The sequence below is a fragment of the Nilaparvata lugens genome, chromosome 2, assembly GCF_014356525.2.
Source record: "Nilaparvata lugens isolate BPH chromosome 2, ASM1435652v1, whole genome shotgun sequence".
Taxonomy (NCBI): Eukaryota; Metazoa; Arthropoda; class Insecta; order Hemiptera; family Delphacidae; genus Nilaparvata; species Nilaparvata lugens.
The window spans coordinates 6,954,191-6,973,886 of NC_052505.1; the positions used below are offsets into that span (position 1 = coordinate 6,954,191).

Sequence of the window (19,696 nt, forward strand, 5' to 3'; positions counted from 1 at the left end):
CCGAGAGTAGTTTGTCAGCTTAACGGTTAGTCGGTTAACAACTTAACCTACAAAAAGTTGTAAATTTATAGAATTTTTATTCTTTAATAATCTTTATGATACATTTAGAATTGAAACTGTTTTTGCTATTTAAATTTGCATTAGTAAATCTCAATTTTAATTGTATTTGAAAAGTTTTGAAAAACGTTGAGTATAGGTAAGATAAATATTATAAAGCATTGGCTTTGAATATTATGCTATTGTAGGTTTCCGTTACAGGTTAAGTATAAATTATAGCTTCTTTATCATTTATACTGTATAAAGTTATTTAAAATTTTTATTTTCTTCAATTTTGTAGAAAATGCTTTCTTTAGAAAAACCGGAGGTTTTTAAAATAAGTTGAAATGGAAAATTGTTTCCTCATGAAATATCATTTGACTAGACTAAAATGAGTTTCACTTGATACAATCATAGAGAAAAGAAAGCTTTCTAATAAACATTGTATTATTCATCTTTGGTATAATTTCCCTATAAGCACAAAGTCATACAGAATACCACATAGTCCTACACAACAAGATGATAAACATGATTATAAGGGTATGATCATATTGGTAGGATGCACGTATTTGTTATTACACTCTAGAGCACGCGTTCAGTGTAAATGTTCCAATGTCTCTTTCCAGTTTTTTTCTCATCTGCGCGCTTGCTCATGCATGGTATGGTGTGCACTTGTAGTGTACATACTTGCATTCAAGGTGATCATACCATGAGATATAGCCTACATAACTATAACAAGTTATTTTTGTCCTGGATATAAGTAATATAGACTTTTAAATGTTTTTTTTTAACATATATATATTGAACTCCTTTCATTGGTTTGATCTTGTCTTGTTCTTTGATTAATCACTGTTTTAGCAGCTTTGTCTTTTATAATTGAAAGGTCCTATCTTTTGCATGCTGAAGCAAAACAACTGGTGGTAATCTAATTGTATATCACCGCATTCGCAGTGAGGGTCGTCAATATGTCTCCATGTTTCGCAGTTTTCTCTATACAGGCACTGAGGCGGTTTAGGGTCTTCTACTTGTCATATGGTAGCTTTGGTCCTTTTGGCAGTTGCCTCTGGAGCTTCATGACAGTAACAACTGTATTCTCATTCCACAGCTTATTCCTTACCTGGGCAGCAGAAGAGTCCAGCAATTTTGTTTAACTCCTGAAACTTCGGGACTTTAGTTGGTAAGTGGTATGGTCATACATTGGATGCTTTGTCCAATGACAAACAAGGACAGCAAACCAATGTTAATCAGATGCTGACTTGAGAACGTGAATCTCCCTATAGTATTTTAGTATTGAATCTTTACTACTGCCTGAAGTGTATGAAACCGACCTCTCAGAAGCACTAAAAAGTTGAACACATATTGGCTTAAAAAATCAGTATTGTTCATAATTCTTTACACAGTGGCCTACAATATACCGGGTGTAACCACTTATTTTTAGCGAGTAGAATCCTCTTGCAACTGCTCGCATAAACCCAAAACACAATTTCATAGTAATTCATATTATAACTATGAAACATGGCTGGATAAGCAGTTACCAGTTTTACAGTGTTCTTCAGTTTCCTCATTAGGAAATTTACACTGGAGAGTCGATTACAGTCCTAACTGAACTGCTTGTCCCATGACAGTGAATCATGTACCATGAAATCAATAAGCTTACCATCAGGCTCACCAAAAGAAAGTGGTCTACGCTTCAGGGTACATAAAACATATTGGGTCTTAGCTCAGCCTGCTTGCTGTAAACCATTAGCTGGCTTCCTCCAACAATTAGGCCAACTGGGGATCCTCCTCAATGGGCAACAATAGACATTATTGCCTCAAGTACCTGTCATTTGACTCCATTCATTGGTCAATCATGGCTACGTCTGAAGAGGTAATACATACATTTTCGAGGGTGGTGTCCATTATAAGCTCCAGACTTCTGCGTGGTTCATGAGACGGATGATGATGAGAGATGAGTGAACCTCATTGAGGTGGTTCCAAACCACTGGAAAACTATTATTAAACTCATAAATGATATTTAGAGGAGTCGACTCTCAAAGTGCTCGCCATTACAACTGGAGTAGCAGGCGAATAAATATCAACTTGTCTAAACGATAGCTTATGAGTGCGACCACTGAGCCAACCGCTTCCCAAAACCTCCATTTTTTCTATTTCACTCCACAAACCATATCTTACTAGTTACCTATTTTCATATGGCAGACGCAATCTGAGGATTTGTCAAGAAGAGCTACGCCACTGAGTGTTTGCTTTCCATTGCCCTGAGAAACTACCTTGATCAGATAGTCAGTTTGCTCAAAAATGGAACTAAGAAAGGACAGCAGGACAGATCTGATCATCATGCTTTCTAATGAATTTTATCAATAATATTGATGTACTTTCTTTTCAGATAAAATGACTACCAACTTCACATTTGGAACCGGTAGTCAGGCAACAGGGAAACCAGCTCAGACATCATTGTTCTCAATGCCAACTGCATCCAGCCAGGGTGAGTTAGTAATATTTTCCCTCATTTTATCAGGTGCATGATTATTGATACTGAAATACAAGTGCAAAATATCTTAGTTCAACATAAATCAGTGTATTCTCACTTATCAAAAAATATTATAGATAATGGGAAAAAACTAATAAAACTTCAGCCAAGAGAAGCCAAAGATATCTAGCATCCAGATGAATTATTGTAAGATCTGTGCATTTTATTGAATGGATTGATGAAGTTTCTCGATGTTCTGAACTCAGGAGCCTAGAAGAAAAATAAAACGTTTAGGAGCTTTGGGCATTAACTGATAATTGAGAGAAGTAATAACGATGAAAGTGGAAAATGCATTCTTTATTATTTCTCTAAATAGTAAATTACATCATGTAGACAGCTCTCTGGACAGCAAGTGATTAATTATTACCTCAGGACAACAAATATATCTCACTATAAAAGTGTCTTGACTTGAAAATATTCTTATTTTTTGTCCTTGACTTCAAAATTCGATTTTATTCACACTTGAGAAATCATTCACATCATCACATGTACTCTGTTCACTGTTGAACGGTACATTTCTATCTATGTCAAAAACATTTACAACCATTATCTGTTTCCAGCTCCCACTGGCGGTTTCAGCCTTGGAGGAACAGGAGACAATAAATCTACTGGTCTCAATTTAACAACTACTGCTACAACACAAGGTACAATGCCACATTTTTCATGAAATATCTAGTTATTCAATAACATTTTAATAAATGTTAATGAGCTTATATTGATGTTTCATTGAACATGTTTGATTTATTTTTCATCACTGGTATTATATCAGTTATTTTTTACACATTCCAATTGTGTTGTGATTATATTGAAAATCAATTTTTTTCAAGTATCCAAGTCAACTATTTTCAAACCTCACTATTAAATCTCAAGCTTGTCGTGTCTTTCAGCCAGATATCTTGATAAATAGTGGTTTAAACTGTAATCTTGCCGTCGTTGCTAAATGGCCAATTTCGAATATTATTGATTGTACGCTGAGAGTCGAAATAAGTACAATATTTCATATTTATACATCTTCTTCTTCTTCCTTTAGCACTACAGTTCTATGTGGACCTTGGCTTCCATGACAATTCCTTTCCATCTGTCTCTATCACCAGCAACTCTCTTCCATCCCCTAATTCCCAACACTTGAAGATCTCTCTCCACATCTTCCAGCCACCTTCTCCTTGGTCTCCCTCTTCTCCTTGTGCCTTCAATTCTTGCCCCCAATATGGCCTTTGGCAACCTTTCTCTATTCATCCTCTCAACATGTCCAAGCCAGCGTATCCGTTGCGACTTAATGAAACTTCTCTTCCAAGTATAGGCCTATTATTTATCTCTTCATTACTTCGAATGACCCAACCTTCAGCTGTTCTTATTGGTCCCCATATTCTTCTGATAATGTTTCGTTCGAAGACTGAGAGCTTTTACGTCATTCATGATAAGTGTCCATGCTTCGCATCCGTAAGTAGCAATAGGCCGGATAAGAGCTCTATAGAGTTTCAGTTTAATGCTACGGGAGACCAGTCTTAAGCAGAAGATGACGTGCTTGTAACGGAAGTAAGTTCTATTTGTACTCATTATTTTATTGGCGATTTCACTACTCACATCGTTTTTGTTATTAATAGCTGAGCCCAGATATTTAAACTCAGTTACTCCCTCAAAAATATAGTTTCCACAATGGAAGCTCTGGTTAGTTCTTCTTCTCTCGCTAGCAAAGACTTTGAGATATTTTGTCTTGGACTTATAAATATATATATGCGTACATACTATCTATAGAATATTTATTCCGCATCTCATATTTTCATGAAGTGACGTTCAGAGGGTACAATTTTATGTCATTTACTACGGTACACATGATATGACTGAAAATATCTTGGCAATAAACTGTGATGTAAGAAAATCCATTACTCAATACATATATGGCTGTATTAAACTTGTTGAACGAGCATAGTGAGTTCTTACTGATGACTAGAGCCTCGAGTAGTTGTCCATTTGTTTGTTGATTACTTAAGATAGATTTCATCAATCAACTTTAAATTTCCAATATTAATTCAATATTAAATTTCCAATTTAATTTTAAATATTCTTTGATCCATTATACAGATCGAGCTTCTTGGCCAACAAAATTAACTCACTCCTTTGTCCGCTTTGAGAATATAACAGAATAACATATTAATTCTGCATTTTCCAGTTATCAGTGATGATTTAGTGAAATATTCTTGATTGATTTGGGGTTTAACTCATCTAGATTTTAAATTTCTTGTTAATATATATTTTGGCATCATGGTAGCCGCTTAGTTTATTGATGTCACATAAGTTTACTGTATTTTCTGTTAACAGCACAACAAAAGCCGTTGGGATTTACGATGCCGACGATGCAGCCCTCTGTGGCTGCAACGACAACATCTGCAGCAGCCTCAACTACAGGCTTCAGCCTGGCAGGCACCCCCTCCACCCCCTTCTCGACATCCTCTCTCTTCCCCGCCGCCTCCACCACTGCACCCCCGCCAACTCTCTCCCTCAAAACTACAGTTGCACCGCCGTCAACAACGGCCGCCACTTCATTGGTCACGTCCACCAAGTGAGTCGATATTGCCACCAATAACAATATTGTTCATTTCCATTTCACCAAACATATAAGTGTATCTGCACACAGAGAGCGGTCGGGCGTTTCAAGTTCCAGTGATCTCAAGAGAATATATACAGAGTGTTTCATGAAAGGTGTAACAGCCGAAGCCCATACATTCTACATGACATTTGAATGCTCAGTAAAATTTTCTTACATCGGCCTTGGTTTTCGAGATATTTTTGAAAAACCTCAATAAAATATCATTCAAAATCTAATTTTAAGGATATGGTTTGAAAGAGGGATACATTTCCAATAAGATTCTTATAATTTGTTCCTCTGACGTTTTTGAACTTTCTATGAGCTTTCAAACAGATTGAAATTTGGCTTTAACTCGACAAACGTACTTTTTTCAACTTTGAGCGCTCATAAAAGTTCAAAAACGTCAAAGGAACAAATACGCCAATTGGAACAAATTATATGAATTTCTTCCTCTTTCCAACCATAACCTTAGAATTAGACGTTGACAAATAGTTTTATAGGTTTTGACAATAGCAAAATCTTTATATCTCGACAACTAAGGTTGATATAAGAAAATTCCACAAGACATTTTTTGTTGCAAATTTGATGTAGAATCTATGATTTTCGGCTGTTACGCCTTTCATGGGTCACTCTGTATATTATGGATTCCTCCATCACTATATCCTCGTAAGGTTGCTCGCAAAGTGAGGAGGATGTATTGTGTTACATTGAGGAACCTCATTGTACCTCCTCATTATGCGGGTACACTAAGACCGCTGACTGCTCTCTGTATACAGGTGCACACTTACTAAAAGCATTTCAGGCAGATGCCCTAAGGGCCATTGCTAGACCTATAAAAAACATTATAGTGTTGTAGGCTATACTATTTTTATTTTCATTGCCCCATTACCATAGGTAAGGAAAGTATTGCTTTCCAAAAAAATTAATGTACCCTAATTTCAAGTTTTCTATACGTTTCAAGGTCCCCTGAGTCCAAAAACATGATTTTTGGGTGTTGGTCTATATGTGTGTATGTCTGTGAACACGATAACTCCATTCCTAATTAACCGATTGACTTGAAATTTTAAACTTAAGGTCCTTATACCATGAGGATCCGACAATAAGAAATTCAATAAAATTCAATTCAAGATGGCGGAGAAAATGGCGGATGATTACTTAGAAACCATGTCTTTCACAGTTTTCTCGAAAACGGCTCTAACGATTTTCTTCAAATTTATACCATGGATAGCTATTTATAAGCCCTATCAACCGACATGAGTCTCATTTCTGAGAAAATCGCAGGAGCTCCGTGATATTCTTGAGAAAAATGGCGGATAATTATTGAAAAAACATGTTTTTCACGATTTTCTCAAAAATAACTTGACCGATTTTTTTCAAATTCATACCATGTATAGTTATTTATCAGCTCTATCAACTGGCATGAGTCTCCTTTCTGGGAAACTAATGGGGGGTCCACCCCATCCTTGATAAATGGACTTAGTAACCTCCTTCTCGTGCATGAGGTAGGTAGGTAGGTAGGTAGCGCAGTTCATAAAAAGAACACAATAGTCGAGATATTTCATTTATAGAACAGCTGTTTTGACGACTTTTAAAAAATCATTGAATTTCACAATTTACACAAAGGAAAAAGTACTCTGAAAACAATTACATATACAAATATACAGTAGTCTGATCGTAGTTTCAAATATGTTGCTGCCAATCGTCATTATGTTATTCCCCTAAATTATTCTCCTTTAAGAATGGGTCTCACAGTTCAATGAGCAAGGAAAGTTGTGTGAGTGCGCCACACCAGATTTTTTAATTTTTATTACTTGTGGAATGTCAAAGATCTTTTGAATTAATTATAAAAGCATTGATCTTGAATATAAATTCTGAAAAGAGTTGAAGAGAATCTAATGAACATTCTTATTAGAATATATTACGCTCAAGAGATGTTTATTCATGTATTGATACATAATCATTCACTTTGTTGATTGGCAAAGTCTCAGTTGATACATTCTAGAGATGAATGTAATTATTCTTTCTTCTCAAGGTCTAATTCCCAAGCGACGACTCTAGTCGCGCTATATTAACGGGTGTAGCCTATTACTGCTGTATATTATTTTGTAGTCTATATAGACAGTAATAGACTGCAGCTGTTAATACAACGCGGAAAAGGCCGCGCGGCTAGAATTGTCACTTAGGAATTGGACCTTACTCTTAAGATTTTTAAACTGCTATACTTCACCATGTTAACAATTAAAGAGTTGATGATAATAATAATATTCGTATGGCATTTTTTTTTCAATTTCAATTCAATTTATTTATCCTTTTTACAACATAGTTATTGTACAAAGTAGTTATGAAATAAATAACTTAAAACTAAAACAAAATAACTTGAAATAGCAGGTTAACAAAAACACGGAAGGTCCCTGCAAAGGCAAAGCCTGTGCGCAGGGGCCGAGTGTTACAAATAACTACAGAACCAAAGTGAAAGCAAAGTGAAAAATATAAAAAAATAAATTATTTCATACAAAAATATAAATTATAAGTATGAAATTTGTATAATAAAAAATCTCGAGAATACAGACAATCAACAAGAAATAATGAACTTATTTAAGAGAAAAAAAAGAGTTGAAAGGTGAAAAGTTACAAGAAATCGAACAAATCAGTAGAGTTATGCGATGTGATCCATTGACTTATTTCGTTAGAAAGATTTCTGGTCAAATTGTTAGAGATAAAATGATCAGGTATTAAGTTAACAAGTTTATGGACAATGTAATTGAACTGCCTTCTACAAATGGATAAAACTGTATGATGAGATTCGAAAGTGATGGATGAGGGACGAAGATTGTACGGTGATAAACGGAGATTGAAAAGATTACTATGCTTATTCATGTAGATTATCAAGTTTTTCGTGTGAAGCTGCCTGACAGTCAGCACATTCAGTTCCCTGAAAAGATTGTCACTAGGGAAACGTCTAGGCTTTCCAAGAATTGCCTTTAATAAGGTCTTCTGAATAACAATTATCTTATTCAAGTGATTCATGTAGGCAGCGCCCAAAACGATAATCCCATATTGAAGAAAAGACTGGATGTAAGCACAATAAACCAATCTAGAAACGGCTATGTTACTCAATTTACTGATAGTGTAGAATTTGTTGATCCAGTGTTTAAGCTTATTACAAGTGACATTGATGTGGACATCCCACCGAAGATGTTGATCAACAGTGACACCCAGATACTTGAAGAATTTTTCTCTACCTAATTTTGGACAACTACAATCTGGTGAATCTGAAAGGTTACAATCAGGACTATGAATATGAGTGAGATCAAGCGGCAAACCAACAACATTCGGTGAAAAGGCTAAAAATACACTTTTCTTTGCGTTGAGGGTAAGAATATGCTCATCTAACCAGGCTTTAACCGTTCTTAATCCAGATTCAGCCCTATTTTTAACCTCTTCCCATTAATTACCAGTAAATATTAAGGCGATGTCATCTGCAAAAGCAAGTGTCACACAGTTCTCAATATCAAGTTTGATTAAATCATTAATGTAAATGAGAAAAAGGATAGGAGATAGCACCGTGCCCTGTGGGAGACCAAAATCACTCAAAAGTCTAGAACTAGTTTTATTTTCTAAGGTAAGCTTCTGATGTCTATCACTCAGGTAACTGGTGAATAATCTAAGGGGTACACCACGAATTCCTAATTTCTCCATCTTGTTCAGTAATTTTGAATGAGGAATGGTGTCAAAGGCCTTAGCTAAATCCAGGAAAATGGCTATTGTTTTCTTATTATCAGTGAAGTTATTGGCAATTGTTTGAGTTAGGAGAGTTATAGAATCAATTATTGTATTTTTGTTAGTCTGAAAGCCATACTGCTGTTTATGAATGACCTCGTGTTTGACTAAGTAATCAATTAATCTAGACTTGATTACTTTTTCCATTATTTTTGAGAAACCACTTAACAGGCTGATTGGGCGGTAATTGGTTGGGTCCTTAGGATACCCCATCTTATGAAGCGGTATAATATTCGCTAACTTTAAACTAACAGGGAAGTGCCCTTTTAAAAAACAACGGTTTATTATTACTGTTAATGTTTTAACAATGTGTGGAAGTATAATTTTCAATGTTCTATTGCTTATTTTGTCAATTCCCGGAGTAGAGTTATTGTTGAGAGAGTTAATAATAGCTGATATTTCACTTTCGTTTGTGGGTGATAGGAAAAAGGAGCCATGACCATTTACAGAACAGTTCATGAACAGATTACCATCAGATGCATTGGGATTATTACTTATCAGCTTTTCAGCGAAAGTTTTACCTACTTCAACAAAATGACGATTTAAGATGTCTGCATCAATTTTAGGAACAACCTTTTTACGGCTCTTACCCAATAATTAATTCAACGAGTCTCAAACTCTCTTGTTTTTATTCTGATCAATCTTGTTTTTATAATAGTCGCATTTACACTGTTTTAATAATTTATTAAGCATATTTCTGTAAGAGATGTATTCGGCTTTTAATATTACATTATAAGGCTGTTTAGAGAGCTTTTTAAAAAGTTTATCGCGTTTAGCAATTGCCACAATAAGTCCCCTGGTGATCCAAGGCTTCAAAGGTTTTAATCTATGTGGAATATGTACTTTAACTGTAGCCTGTTCTACATGGGATGAAATCTTGTCAGTCAAAAAAAGCATTTGATCATCCAAGTGTAAATTAGGGCTTAACTCCTCACTCCAATTTTCTTTTAATAGAAGACAATAATTTATCATAATCAACTTTATTGTAATAATTAATAGGTTTGTCAGACCCATCAATATCAGCCGCAAGATCAACGTGAACACTAGTACAAAAATGATCAGTTATATTAGTTTTCATAATAGAGCTGATAACATTATCAGAATTGAACGAAGAGTTCTTGAAAAAAATGTGATCGATACATGATTCAGTATTGTTATAAATTCTTGTAGGTTTATTTATGTAGGATTTCAAACCATTTAACGATAATATTTCAAAATATTCACTGGCTAAATTAGTATTTCTATTCAAATGAATATTCATGTCACCAGCGAATATTACGTTAGATTTATTCCTTAGATTTAACAAACAGTCATTCAAACTGTTCAGAAAAATATCAACATTGGATGAAGGCGATCTATAAACAGCGATAACAGTTATCTTTTCGCTAACCCCTGGCACTTGTATATCCAAACAAATAGAGCTGGTTTCATTAATCTCACAATTCAGCTCATCTACAATCAAGTTATCACTTTTACTCTACTTATTACATTACTTCTAAAAAATATACAGATTCCGTTACATTTATTGATTTTTCCTATTTTATTAATTACTGAATAACCATTTAGGTTAAAATTGAATCCATTATCATCGACCACCCAAGTTTCACTAAGAATTATAATATGAAAGTCAATTGAACAATTACTAATTATGTAAGAGAACTGATTGAATTTTTTTAAGTGGATGACATTAAAAAAAGAGTTGCATTCTCTATTACCAAACAACTCAGTTCGACACTGGAAAATATTCTCAATTTCAATCGTATTGTAACATTCGAGGGAAAAATTTATTGGTGGGGAGTTCCTGATGGAAGTTCCACCTCGCCTGAATATATAATTAAAGCCGTCGGTGGGCCTTACGACTTTCATATTTCAGCCGGGACCGACAGTTTAACGTGTCCATCCGATAACACGGTAGTGGCCTGTTCAAAAACTTGGCTATTAGCGGGTCTGCTTTTGAACCTGGGATCTCTAGGCTGCTACGCAAGCACTCTATCCACTAGACCATGGATCAATCCTAGAGTTGATCAATTTTATTATCCTATACTATTAAACGAGCAATTTCTGTTTAGATGTTTGGATGTTTATTTGTTTGTATTTCACCGGATCTCGAAAACGGCTCTAACGATTCTCACGAAATTCAGAACATAGGTTTATAATATAAAAATTCGATTGCACTAGGTCTCATCCCTGGGAAAACTCGCTGAAGGACATTAAAAGGATGATTATTATTCATTCTTGGAAAAACAGCTGATAATAATTATTTCGTCGTCTGTTGATGATGGAAGTGAGCAAAGACCTTGAAGAGATATAGACCCACAATGCCTATACCTTCCCAATGATAGTTCTTACTTGAAATTGAAGGCCGCCATTGGGGTATTTATTTTGTAATATTATAGATTACAAAGGCATTGGTATGTAATAATCTTATAGGTTGCCCCCTCAATGGCCGATTTCAATTCCAAGTACGACACTAGCGCTGCATGTGAGCCTATGCATCTCTAAGGTCTTTGGAAGTGAGTGAGCGAGTTCATGTGTGTGGGACTGTGTCAAAATTATGACTCAGCTGTTGAACTTTTGTAATCATTCAATCAGGTACTTAGTGCCGGTTGCAAAATAGCCGGGTCATTTTCAATTCTGATTAATTCCAGTAGATCTATCTTTTTGAAATAGTCTTATCTGATTTGGTTCACGTGAAATTAATCATGATTAAAATTTAACCGGCTTTTGTGCAACCGGGTCTTTGTGAGGGAAATTTTTGCATTCCTCTGGGAATTAATCTTAATTTACTATGATTAGATAGAACATTTCTGTATGAACTAAGAATATTATTATTTCTTCCGTAATAAATTTTTAATGCTTTTGTACTCCAGAGCGAAGCTCGGTCCAAATTAATTTGAGATAACTGTGTGCGTTATTTTACAGTGTAACAGCTGCCCCAACCAGCATTGGGACTGGCACAAGTATGAACTTTGTACAGTTGGAAGAAACAATCAACAAATGGACAATGGAACTTGAAGAACAAGAAAAGCTTTTTGTCAATCAAAACACTCAACTCATCGCTTGGGATATGCAGCTGGTTAAAAATGGCGAAAAGGTGAGAAACTAGGGTGTATCAGAGCTAATCGTGCTCTAGGCGTACTTATAACTGCTCTCACTTCGAAGAAAATCTGAGTTCATGTATTCTAGCATGTTGTTCATGTTGTTGAAGCGCTATTCTATGAAAAAAAATGGATTAACATTTGGATTGATTGATATTTGCTACACACCTTGCACTTTGCATGATGATATTTTACAGTTGCCTTAACTTTCAATGAAGATGGAAAGCTTTAATTTTTTGTCATGAATACGTGTCCGTGTTCCACAACTGATCTAGGTTTTAAGAATAGATACAAATATGTCCAACAATCGGATTTTTGTTTTCAAATTACCATGTACAATGATACAATAGTGTTAGGATTGTCTTGAATTAATGCAGTTTCAGTAGTATCTGAAAACTGGAAAAATTCTATTTATGTTTCGGATAAGTACCTAATAATGATTACAGTACTATTACTCGGATTGACAGATTCTGCGTGGAAAAAGTTAATTGTTCTAATTCTAGTAGGAGAAAAAAGTTCTGAATTGTTAATTCATAGCAATTTTTAATTTTATTTGTTTATGGAATGAAAATAGAGCTTCATATAAATTATTGCAATAGTGATAGTTGCTCAGTAAATAGGTTTTTCATTTTACAGTTCAAGTACTGAGGTTTCTTGAAAATTTTGTAAACATGTCATCTTTGATCCGTGCAAACCTTAGTTTGCAGCATTGCTCTTTGTAGTATAGTGCTGCTAGATTTCACAGAATCCAAAGAGCATATGAGCTACTAGTGTGATAGGAAGAGCGAAAAAGAGAGCGTAAGCCATTTTGATAGGTCAATAGTGTGCTGCTATTGTTATATTGAAATATCGTTGGCCATAAAGCCCCGTGCTGTAAACTAATGTTTGTACGGACTATATCAATTTGAAGGTCTTCCTGTGTTTACTAGAAGTTTTATTAGTAACATTTTGTTGTTAAAAGCTTGCATAACAGCCTATTGAAGAGAATATAAATATATGCAAACGTTGAATATCGAACTATTTTAGCTTGCACGTTGATAACTATCAAACAGTTGCAGCTAAAATGAATAGGTATGACATTAATTATTGTAGGAAATGATGTCAGGAAGATATGGAAATTAATTTTGTTCCGATATTTTTATTATAACTAGAGATATGGACGATTTTCGTAACGCTTGTCATATAAAGCCTTGTGACGGCAATAGCGAGGTACCCAACCAGAGAGTTGTTCGGTCAAGCACGCTCCCGCTCTGCATTCAGCTATGAGCAAGGCTGCTCTATTACATTCTAGACTCACTGTGCGTAATCTAGTATTGATATGAAAATTGTGTTTTTTTCACTCATCATTTTACTTTCCTTGCCCTATTACCATAGGTAAGGAAAGTATTGCTTTCCGAAAAAAATTAAGGTACCCCAATTTCCGAATTTCTATACGTTCCAAGGTCCCCTGAGTCCAAAAAAGTATTTTTTGGGTATTGGTCTGTATGTGTGAGTGTGTGTGTGTATATGAGTGTATGTGCGTCTGTGTACACGATAACTCATCTCCCAATTAACGGAATGACTTGAAATTTGGAACTTGAGGTCCTTACACAATAAGGGTCCGACACGAACAATTTCGATCATTGCGATTCAAGATGGCGGCTAAAATGGCGAAAATGTTTTCAAAAACAGGGTTTTTCGCGATTTACTCGAAAACGGCTCCAACGATTTCGATCAAATTTATACCTAAAATAGTCATTGATAAGCTCTATTAGTAGAGACTATACCCATATACTCCATAAGACCCATATCTGTAAAAATTTCAGGATTGCATCTATCCAAAGTTTGATTTTAGATTCCCAATTATCAGGCTTCAGATACAATTTAAACAAAATATTTCAGGAAAAGATTGAGCATGAAAATCTCTACAATTAATGTTTAGTAACATTTTCACCTAAAATTTAAAATAAGCTCGAAGTTCGAGAAAATAAGATTATTCAATTGCAAACTGTTGGCAACTGTTGATTCTATTAATCATTCACTATGAAGAGATAGCAGACTTCGTGTGTCTGCAGCGCTATTGTCCAGTCACCAACCTGTATCAGCTGGCTCAGATCTTTGAATAGTAGACTTGAGATGCGCGTGAACACTAGCGTAAGGTAATCAATTTTCATAACGGCAAGGAAAGTTGTGTGAGTGCGCCACATCAGATTTTTTTTATTAGAAATGAAACTGTAATTGATAAGTTGTTATTCAGATAGTGGAACTGAACAAATCACTGATTGAGGTGAAATTACTGCAACAACAACTGGATCATGAGCTGGACTTCATCTTGGCTCAGCAAAGGGAGCTTGACGAGTGTCTCGGTCTGCTCAGCAAGGAGCTCTCTGCCAATCCTGTCAACATTGATGCTCAGCGAGAGCATACGTAAGTTTTCGTCTTGCCAATCTAATCAATTTAGTCACTTTCGTCATTCAACTAATTCATTTCATATTACTTCATGCTTCCTTTTTCTCCCTTTCAAAATTCCTTCACTTTGACTAGGTTTAATTCTAAGGCTGGCCACTAACGGTAGGACATACATGATAAATATGTGTGTAAGCTACATGCATGTGTATCATGCACTCATACACACATGTTCATCATGCATGTTTTGTCATCAGCGAGAGGCTCTTAACATAAAATAAAGAATCAATAACAATAAATAAATCACTGGGAAATTACAGATTATAATGATACAAAAGTAATTTAACTTCAAAAAATGAACAACAAAAAATCGAAGATACTAAAACCTAACCTCAAAAAATTTAGTTCGAAGCCTTTCGCTGTGATAACAACAAACAATGTTTGACGACTGTGTGTACACATTTATGTTTGACATGAATGTTCTGTCGTTAGTGGCCAGCCTTACAATAACATTTATCCTTTGCTTTAGTTTAATCTTATAGTAAGCATTCCATTTTTATTTTGCTTTGTATTATATAATAGGCACCTGCTGAAAACCTTTAGAAAAATCATATTTGTAATTTTCCTACTGAAGAATGAAATGATTGGTTATTTCCTTATCGCTAAGGTTGAAAAATGAAAAATGGAATAATCACTGTTTAACATTACATTGTGAGTGATTTGGTATTTTTCCAAAATAAATACACTATTGGAGTTGACAACTTCAATTATTAGTGTATTTATTCGTGTTAATATTAGTTTATTTATTCATAATCACTATTTGTTGGAAGTGGTTATGAAGTATGCGCAGTCGCTGAATGACATTTTAAACAGAGGTTCAATTACAAAATCTATTGGAATTTCACTGTGAAAAACCAAAAACACCTGAAATACATTCTAAACAACTCTACCGTCTTCTCATATACCGTAGACCGTAGCTGTAATCATATAGGATATCGACAACTATTTCACTTGAAAAATGAGCTGATAACTACACATATTTTTAATGATTATTAAAGATTTTTTAACACAATCAATAATAGAAAATAGTGTATATATGGAGTGCCTAAATATTACATTTTATAGTCTCTTGTGCCAGCCTGTTTCCATGCTCAGTAATGTAAGTGGCGAAATCAAATCAAATGATCTTTATTCACAAAAAAGTAATACAGCAGCAGAAACAAAATATGCATAGTGAATATTCCCGTCAAAGACAACAAGTCTGGGTGTGGGGAATGAGCACCGTGAACTGCATTATAGCAACTGACAGATGAAGAATTACAATGAAAAAAAAAAGAGATAATCCAATATCTAGGAAGAGGATCATCTCTATAAATTTGATTAAGGCTCAAAATCTATAAAAATATGGTGTCAATGTTATAAGTAGCAGTCAAACAGCATCACAGCATTGAAAATGATTGATTTAAAACCATAACTTATTTTTACTTTCCTTGCCCTATTACCATAGGTAAGGAAAGTATTGCTTTCCAAAAAAAATTAAGGTACCCCAATTTCAAGTTTTCTATATGTTTCAAGGTCCCCTGAGCCCAAAAACATGATTTTTGGGTATTGGTCTGTGTGTGTGTATGTGTGTGTGTGTGTGTGTGTGTGTGTGTATGTCTGTGAACACGATAACTCCATTCCTAATTAACCGATTGACTTGAGTCTCATTTCTGGGAAAATTTCAGGAGCTCCGTAATATTATTGAGAAAAATGACGGATAATCACTGAAAAACCATGTTTTTCACGGTTTTCTCGAAAACGGCTCCAACGATTTTCTTCAAATTTATACCATGGATAGCTGTTTATAAGCCCTATACTCTGACATGAGTCTCATTTTTGGAAAAATTCCAGGAGCTCCGTAATATTATTGAGAAAAATGGCGGATAATCACTAAAAAACCATGTTTTTCACGGTTTTCTCGAAAACGGCTCTAACGATTTTCTTCAAATTTATACCATGGATAGCTATTTATAAGCCCTATCAACTGACATGAGCCTCATTTCTAGGAAAATTGCAGGAGCTGCGTAATATTCTCGAGAAAAATAGCAAATAATTACTGAAAAACCATGTTTTTCACGATTTTCGCAAAAATTACTCGACTGATTTATTTAAAATTCATACTCTGTATAGTTATTTATCAGCTCCATCAACTGGCATGAGTCTCCTTTCTGGGAAACTAAGGGGGGGTTCACCCCATCCTTCAGAAATGGACTTTGTAACCTCCTTCTCGTGCATGTGGTAGGTAGGTAGAGCAGTCTATAAAAATAACACATAGTCGAGATATTTCATCTGTAGAACAGCTATTTTGACGATTTTTAAAAAATCATCGGATTTCACAATTTACACAAAGGAAAAAGTACTCTGAAAAAAATTATATAATACACACATATACAGTAGTCTGATCGTAGTTTCAAATAATTATGTTGCCGCCAATCGTCATTATGTTATTTCTCTGAATTATTGTTGTTTAAGAATGAGGCTCCCAGTTTAATGAGCAAGGAAAGTTGTGTGAGTGTACCACACCAGATTTTTTGATATTGTATTGCATTTATTAGATGGCTCTCAACTGTTTTTATGGGAGTGAAACACTCAGTACCGTATTAATATAATTCTTTCCTCCTTTGTTACTTCTAAGCAATTATTGATCCTAATATTTTAAAATGTGCAGGTATCATATGGCTGAAAGTTTGGATACCCAGTTGAAGCAAATGTCAGAGGATTTGAAAGAAATCATCGAGCATTTGAACGAATCGAACCGAACCCAAGATTCCAATGATCCTGTAAGTATCAAGCAATTTTGAAGCTCTCGGAAATAATCACCGTTTATATGTGTGCAAAGAGTTTTTCAATCAGTGAAACGAACAATAATTATAACTATTGAAAAATCCAGTAACTCATTTTAGTTCTTAACCTTCCTGTAGTCGCGCTCTACTCAATCACACGAGCAGTCGCGTGTTGTATTTTGTACAACATCCAAGTGTTATGTACTCTGTTCATTGTCAAAACATATATCAATTAATTGTATAATATTACTTTTTCCATCTTCTTTCACCATTCAATAGTTTTGTGCAGCAAAAAACTGACACTTGTACTTTTTACAACAGCGCGACTGCCGGAAGGTTAAAACTTACATTATTTGTGATACGCTTGAAGGTTATGTAATAGAGCAATGAAGATGAAATAAATGTGATGTGATTAAGATGAAATGTCAGACCTGCTAAGAACTACAAACAGAATTAATATTTTGGTTTGAATTCGTAAGAACAAAATTGTTCATTTCAGAAATAGGGTTGGTTTGGAAAATTCGATGGTGTCTTGCATTTTGCAAGCAACTTGACTTGTCTGACGCCGTTTTAGGCCAACCAGACAGACGTATTATGTATCTATCTATTGAAGAATGGCAACAGATATTCTTTTGATATGCTACCTATTCAGACGATTTTTTCACTTTTGGGCTCGTATTACGTTAGGCCACCAGTGGGTGGGCAAAGAGCAACTTTTGGCGGCCGTGTGTAATACAAGTTGAGACACCATTATTAGTGTATATAATACATAATATATATAATAAATAATACGAATACACAAGTGGCTGACACCAGCCAAATTCTGAGCCGTGACCTGAGCACAACTGGTAGCCTAATGTAATTTGAGCCATATATAATAGAATGACTTTTATTTGTTGACGTGGCGAAGTTTGGACAGTTATGTCCACTCTACAACTTGACTTAACAAAACTTCACTTTACGAAACCACTTACCACTTAATATATATAGCCACTTAATAATACGAATACACATGCGAGGTATACGAATATTTATATATCTATTAGAATTGTGAGTAAGAACTTTGACTACAGTTTTCCAAGCTGAAATAAGAAAATAATAAACTCACTTTCAATTTTTAATAAGCACTTTCAAAGTGCTTGTTTTTGTTAAGGTGCGTACAGATTTACGCGCCGCGAACATGAGCAATTCACTTTTAATCAGCTGATGCCAAAGCCTTTTATATTTGTATCTTAGCGTTTCTGTAAAAATACAGATAAAGTCAGCTGATTAAAAGTGAATTGCTCATGTTCGCGGCGCGTATATCTGTACGCACCTTTAGATTGCTGCATTAAGTACTGTAATTATTGCCGTAATGTTCTTTAATTCTTTCAAAATCCCAAGAGAAGGCTACATGTGTGTCAGCAGTTTTTTTTTAATTATCACAAATTTATTCAAAATACAAATGACCACCTACAAGACTGTATAGGCCCGATAATTTTTGTTTTGGAACTGCATTCAACAATTTTTTAAACTACTCAGCTTAACGTTACAATGTCATGAGCTTCGCAAGTCTAGCCTATTCAATTATAAGGATTTGATTTCATGTGATGTAATAACATATTCATTTTTATTCATAAATAAACTCTGTTTCTTGCAGGTTATTCAAATTGGACATATTCTGAATGCCCACATGAATTCATTGCAGTGGGTTGATGACCACGTAATACAAATACAAAACAAGCTCGATGAAGTGACCAAACTCCACGACGTTCATAGGAGAGAAAATGAACGATCTTTTTAAAAAATAATTTTTCAACGTTTTTGCTCCTCAGGGTTAGTAATAATTATTAAATGGCCTCAATACTATTCAAAAGAACTTGAAGGTATTTCAATCCTTTGTTGTAAAACCGTTCAAATAGAGAGTAATTGACATAGTTTTTTAATTGTGTAAAACATGCAAGTATGAAGTGCTTCTTGCACTAATCTCAATTTTATTAATGATTCTATTGATTAAATGTTCTTGAATTCAAGATGATTATAAAAAGGACGCCACATTCTAATTTACCAACTAAATAACTTTGAAGATGAGAATTAATTTGTGAGTCTAGTACTAAGGATTTTTCATCTTAATATTGTTGTTCATTGTTCATATAAATCTGATCTCATGACGTTGATAGCATACTGTAACGTTTCTTTGCATGGATTTTCCAAATTTCTTAACTGTATTATAATGTGCTTCATTTAATAAAATATTAATTTTGTGGTATTAAAAATTAATGCTTGTACACATTTTTTTCCAAATCTATTATATATATATATAGGTATCACAAAAAATATTGAAAACTTTGAACTTAGAAAATATAAATTATGGTTAAAAAAGGTATCAGTTGTGGAAACTTGCAGCAATTAACCGTAACGTTCAGTCGAATTTTACTTATTCCACACATAATAAATAATATGTCAATATGTGTAT

General features: G+C 34.5%; 1 protein-coding gene across 2 annotated transcripts; it reads left to right on the top strand.

Moving 5' to 3' along the window:
• Window positions 1-12: 12 nt before the first annotated feature.
• On the top strand, window positions 13-19,510 carry LOC111047046 (nuclear pore glycoprotein p62). 2 transcript variants are annotated; one of them, XM_039420436.1, is made up of 8 exons: window positions 13-258; window positions 2,423-2,521; window positions 3,127-3,210; window positions 4,886-5,126; window positions 11,856-12,027; window positions 14,268-14,437; window positions 17,127-17,238; window positions 18,881-19,510. In XM_039420436.1, exons 2-8 carry the CDS (start codon window positions 2,428-2,430, stop codon window positions 19,022-19,024), a joined length of 1,017 nt encoding a protein of 338 aa, XP_039276370.1. In that variant the 5' UTR covers window positions 13-258; window positions 2,423-2,427; the 3' UTR covers window positions 19,025-19,510. The 2 variants fall into 2 exon arrangements, with proteins under 2 accessions (XP_039276370.1, XP_039276369.1); XM_039420435.1 differs by having other exon boundaries at window positions 14-196.
• The last annotated feature ends 186 nt before the right edge of the window (window positions 19,511-19,696 follow it).

Bases quoted from the DNA above. Each gene is read 5' to 3' on its own strand.
- LOC111047046 (XM_039420436.1), top strand. From the start codon at position 2,428: ATGACTACCAACTTCACATTTGGAACCGGTAGTCAGGCAACAGGGAAA. The intron at 5,127-11,855 runs GTGAGTCGATAT...GTTATTTTACAG, and splicing joins TCATTGGTCACGTCCACCAA to TGTAACAGCTGCCCCAACCA. The intron at 14,438-17,126 runs GTAAGTTTTCGT...TAAAATGTGCAG, and splicing joins GATGCTCAGCGAGAGCATAC to GTATCATATGGCTGAAAGTT.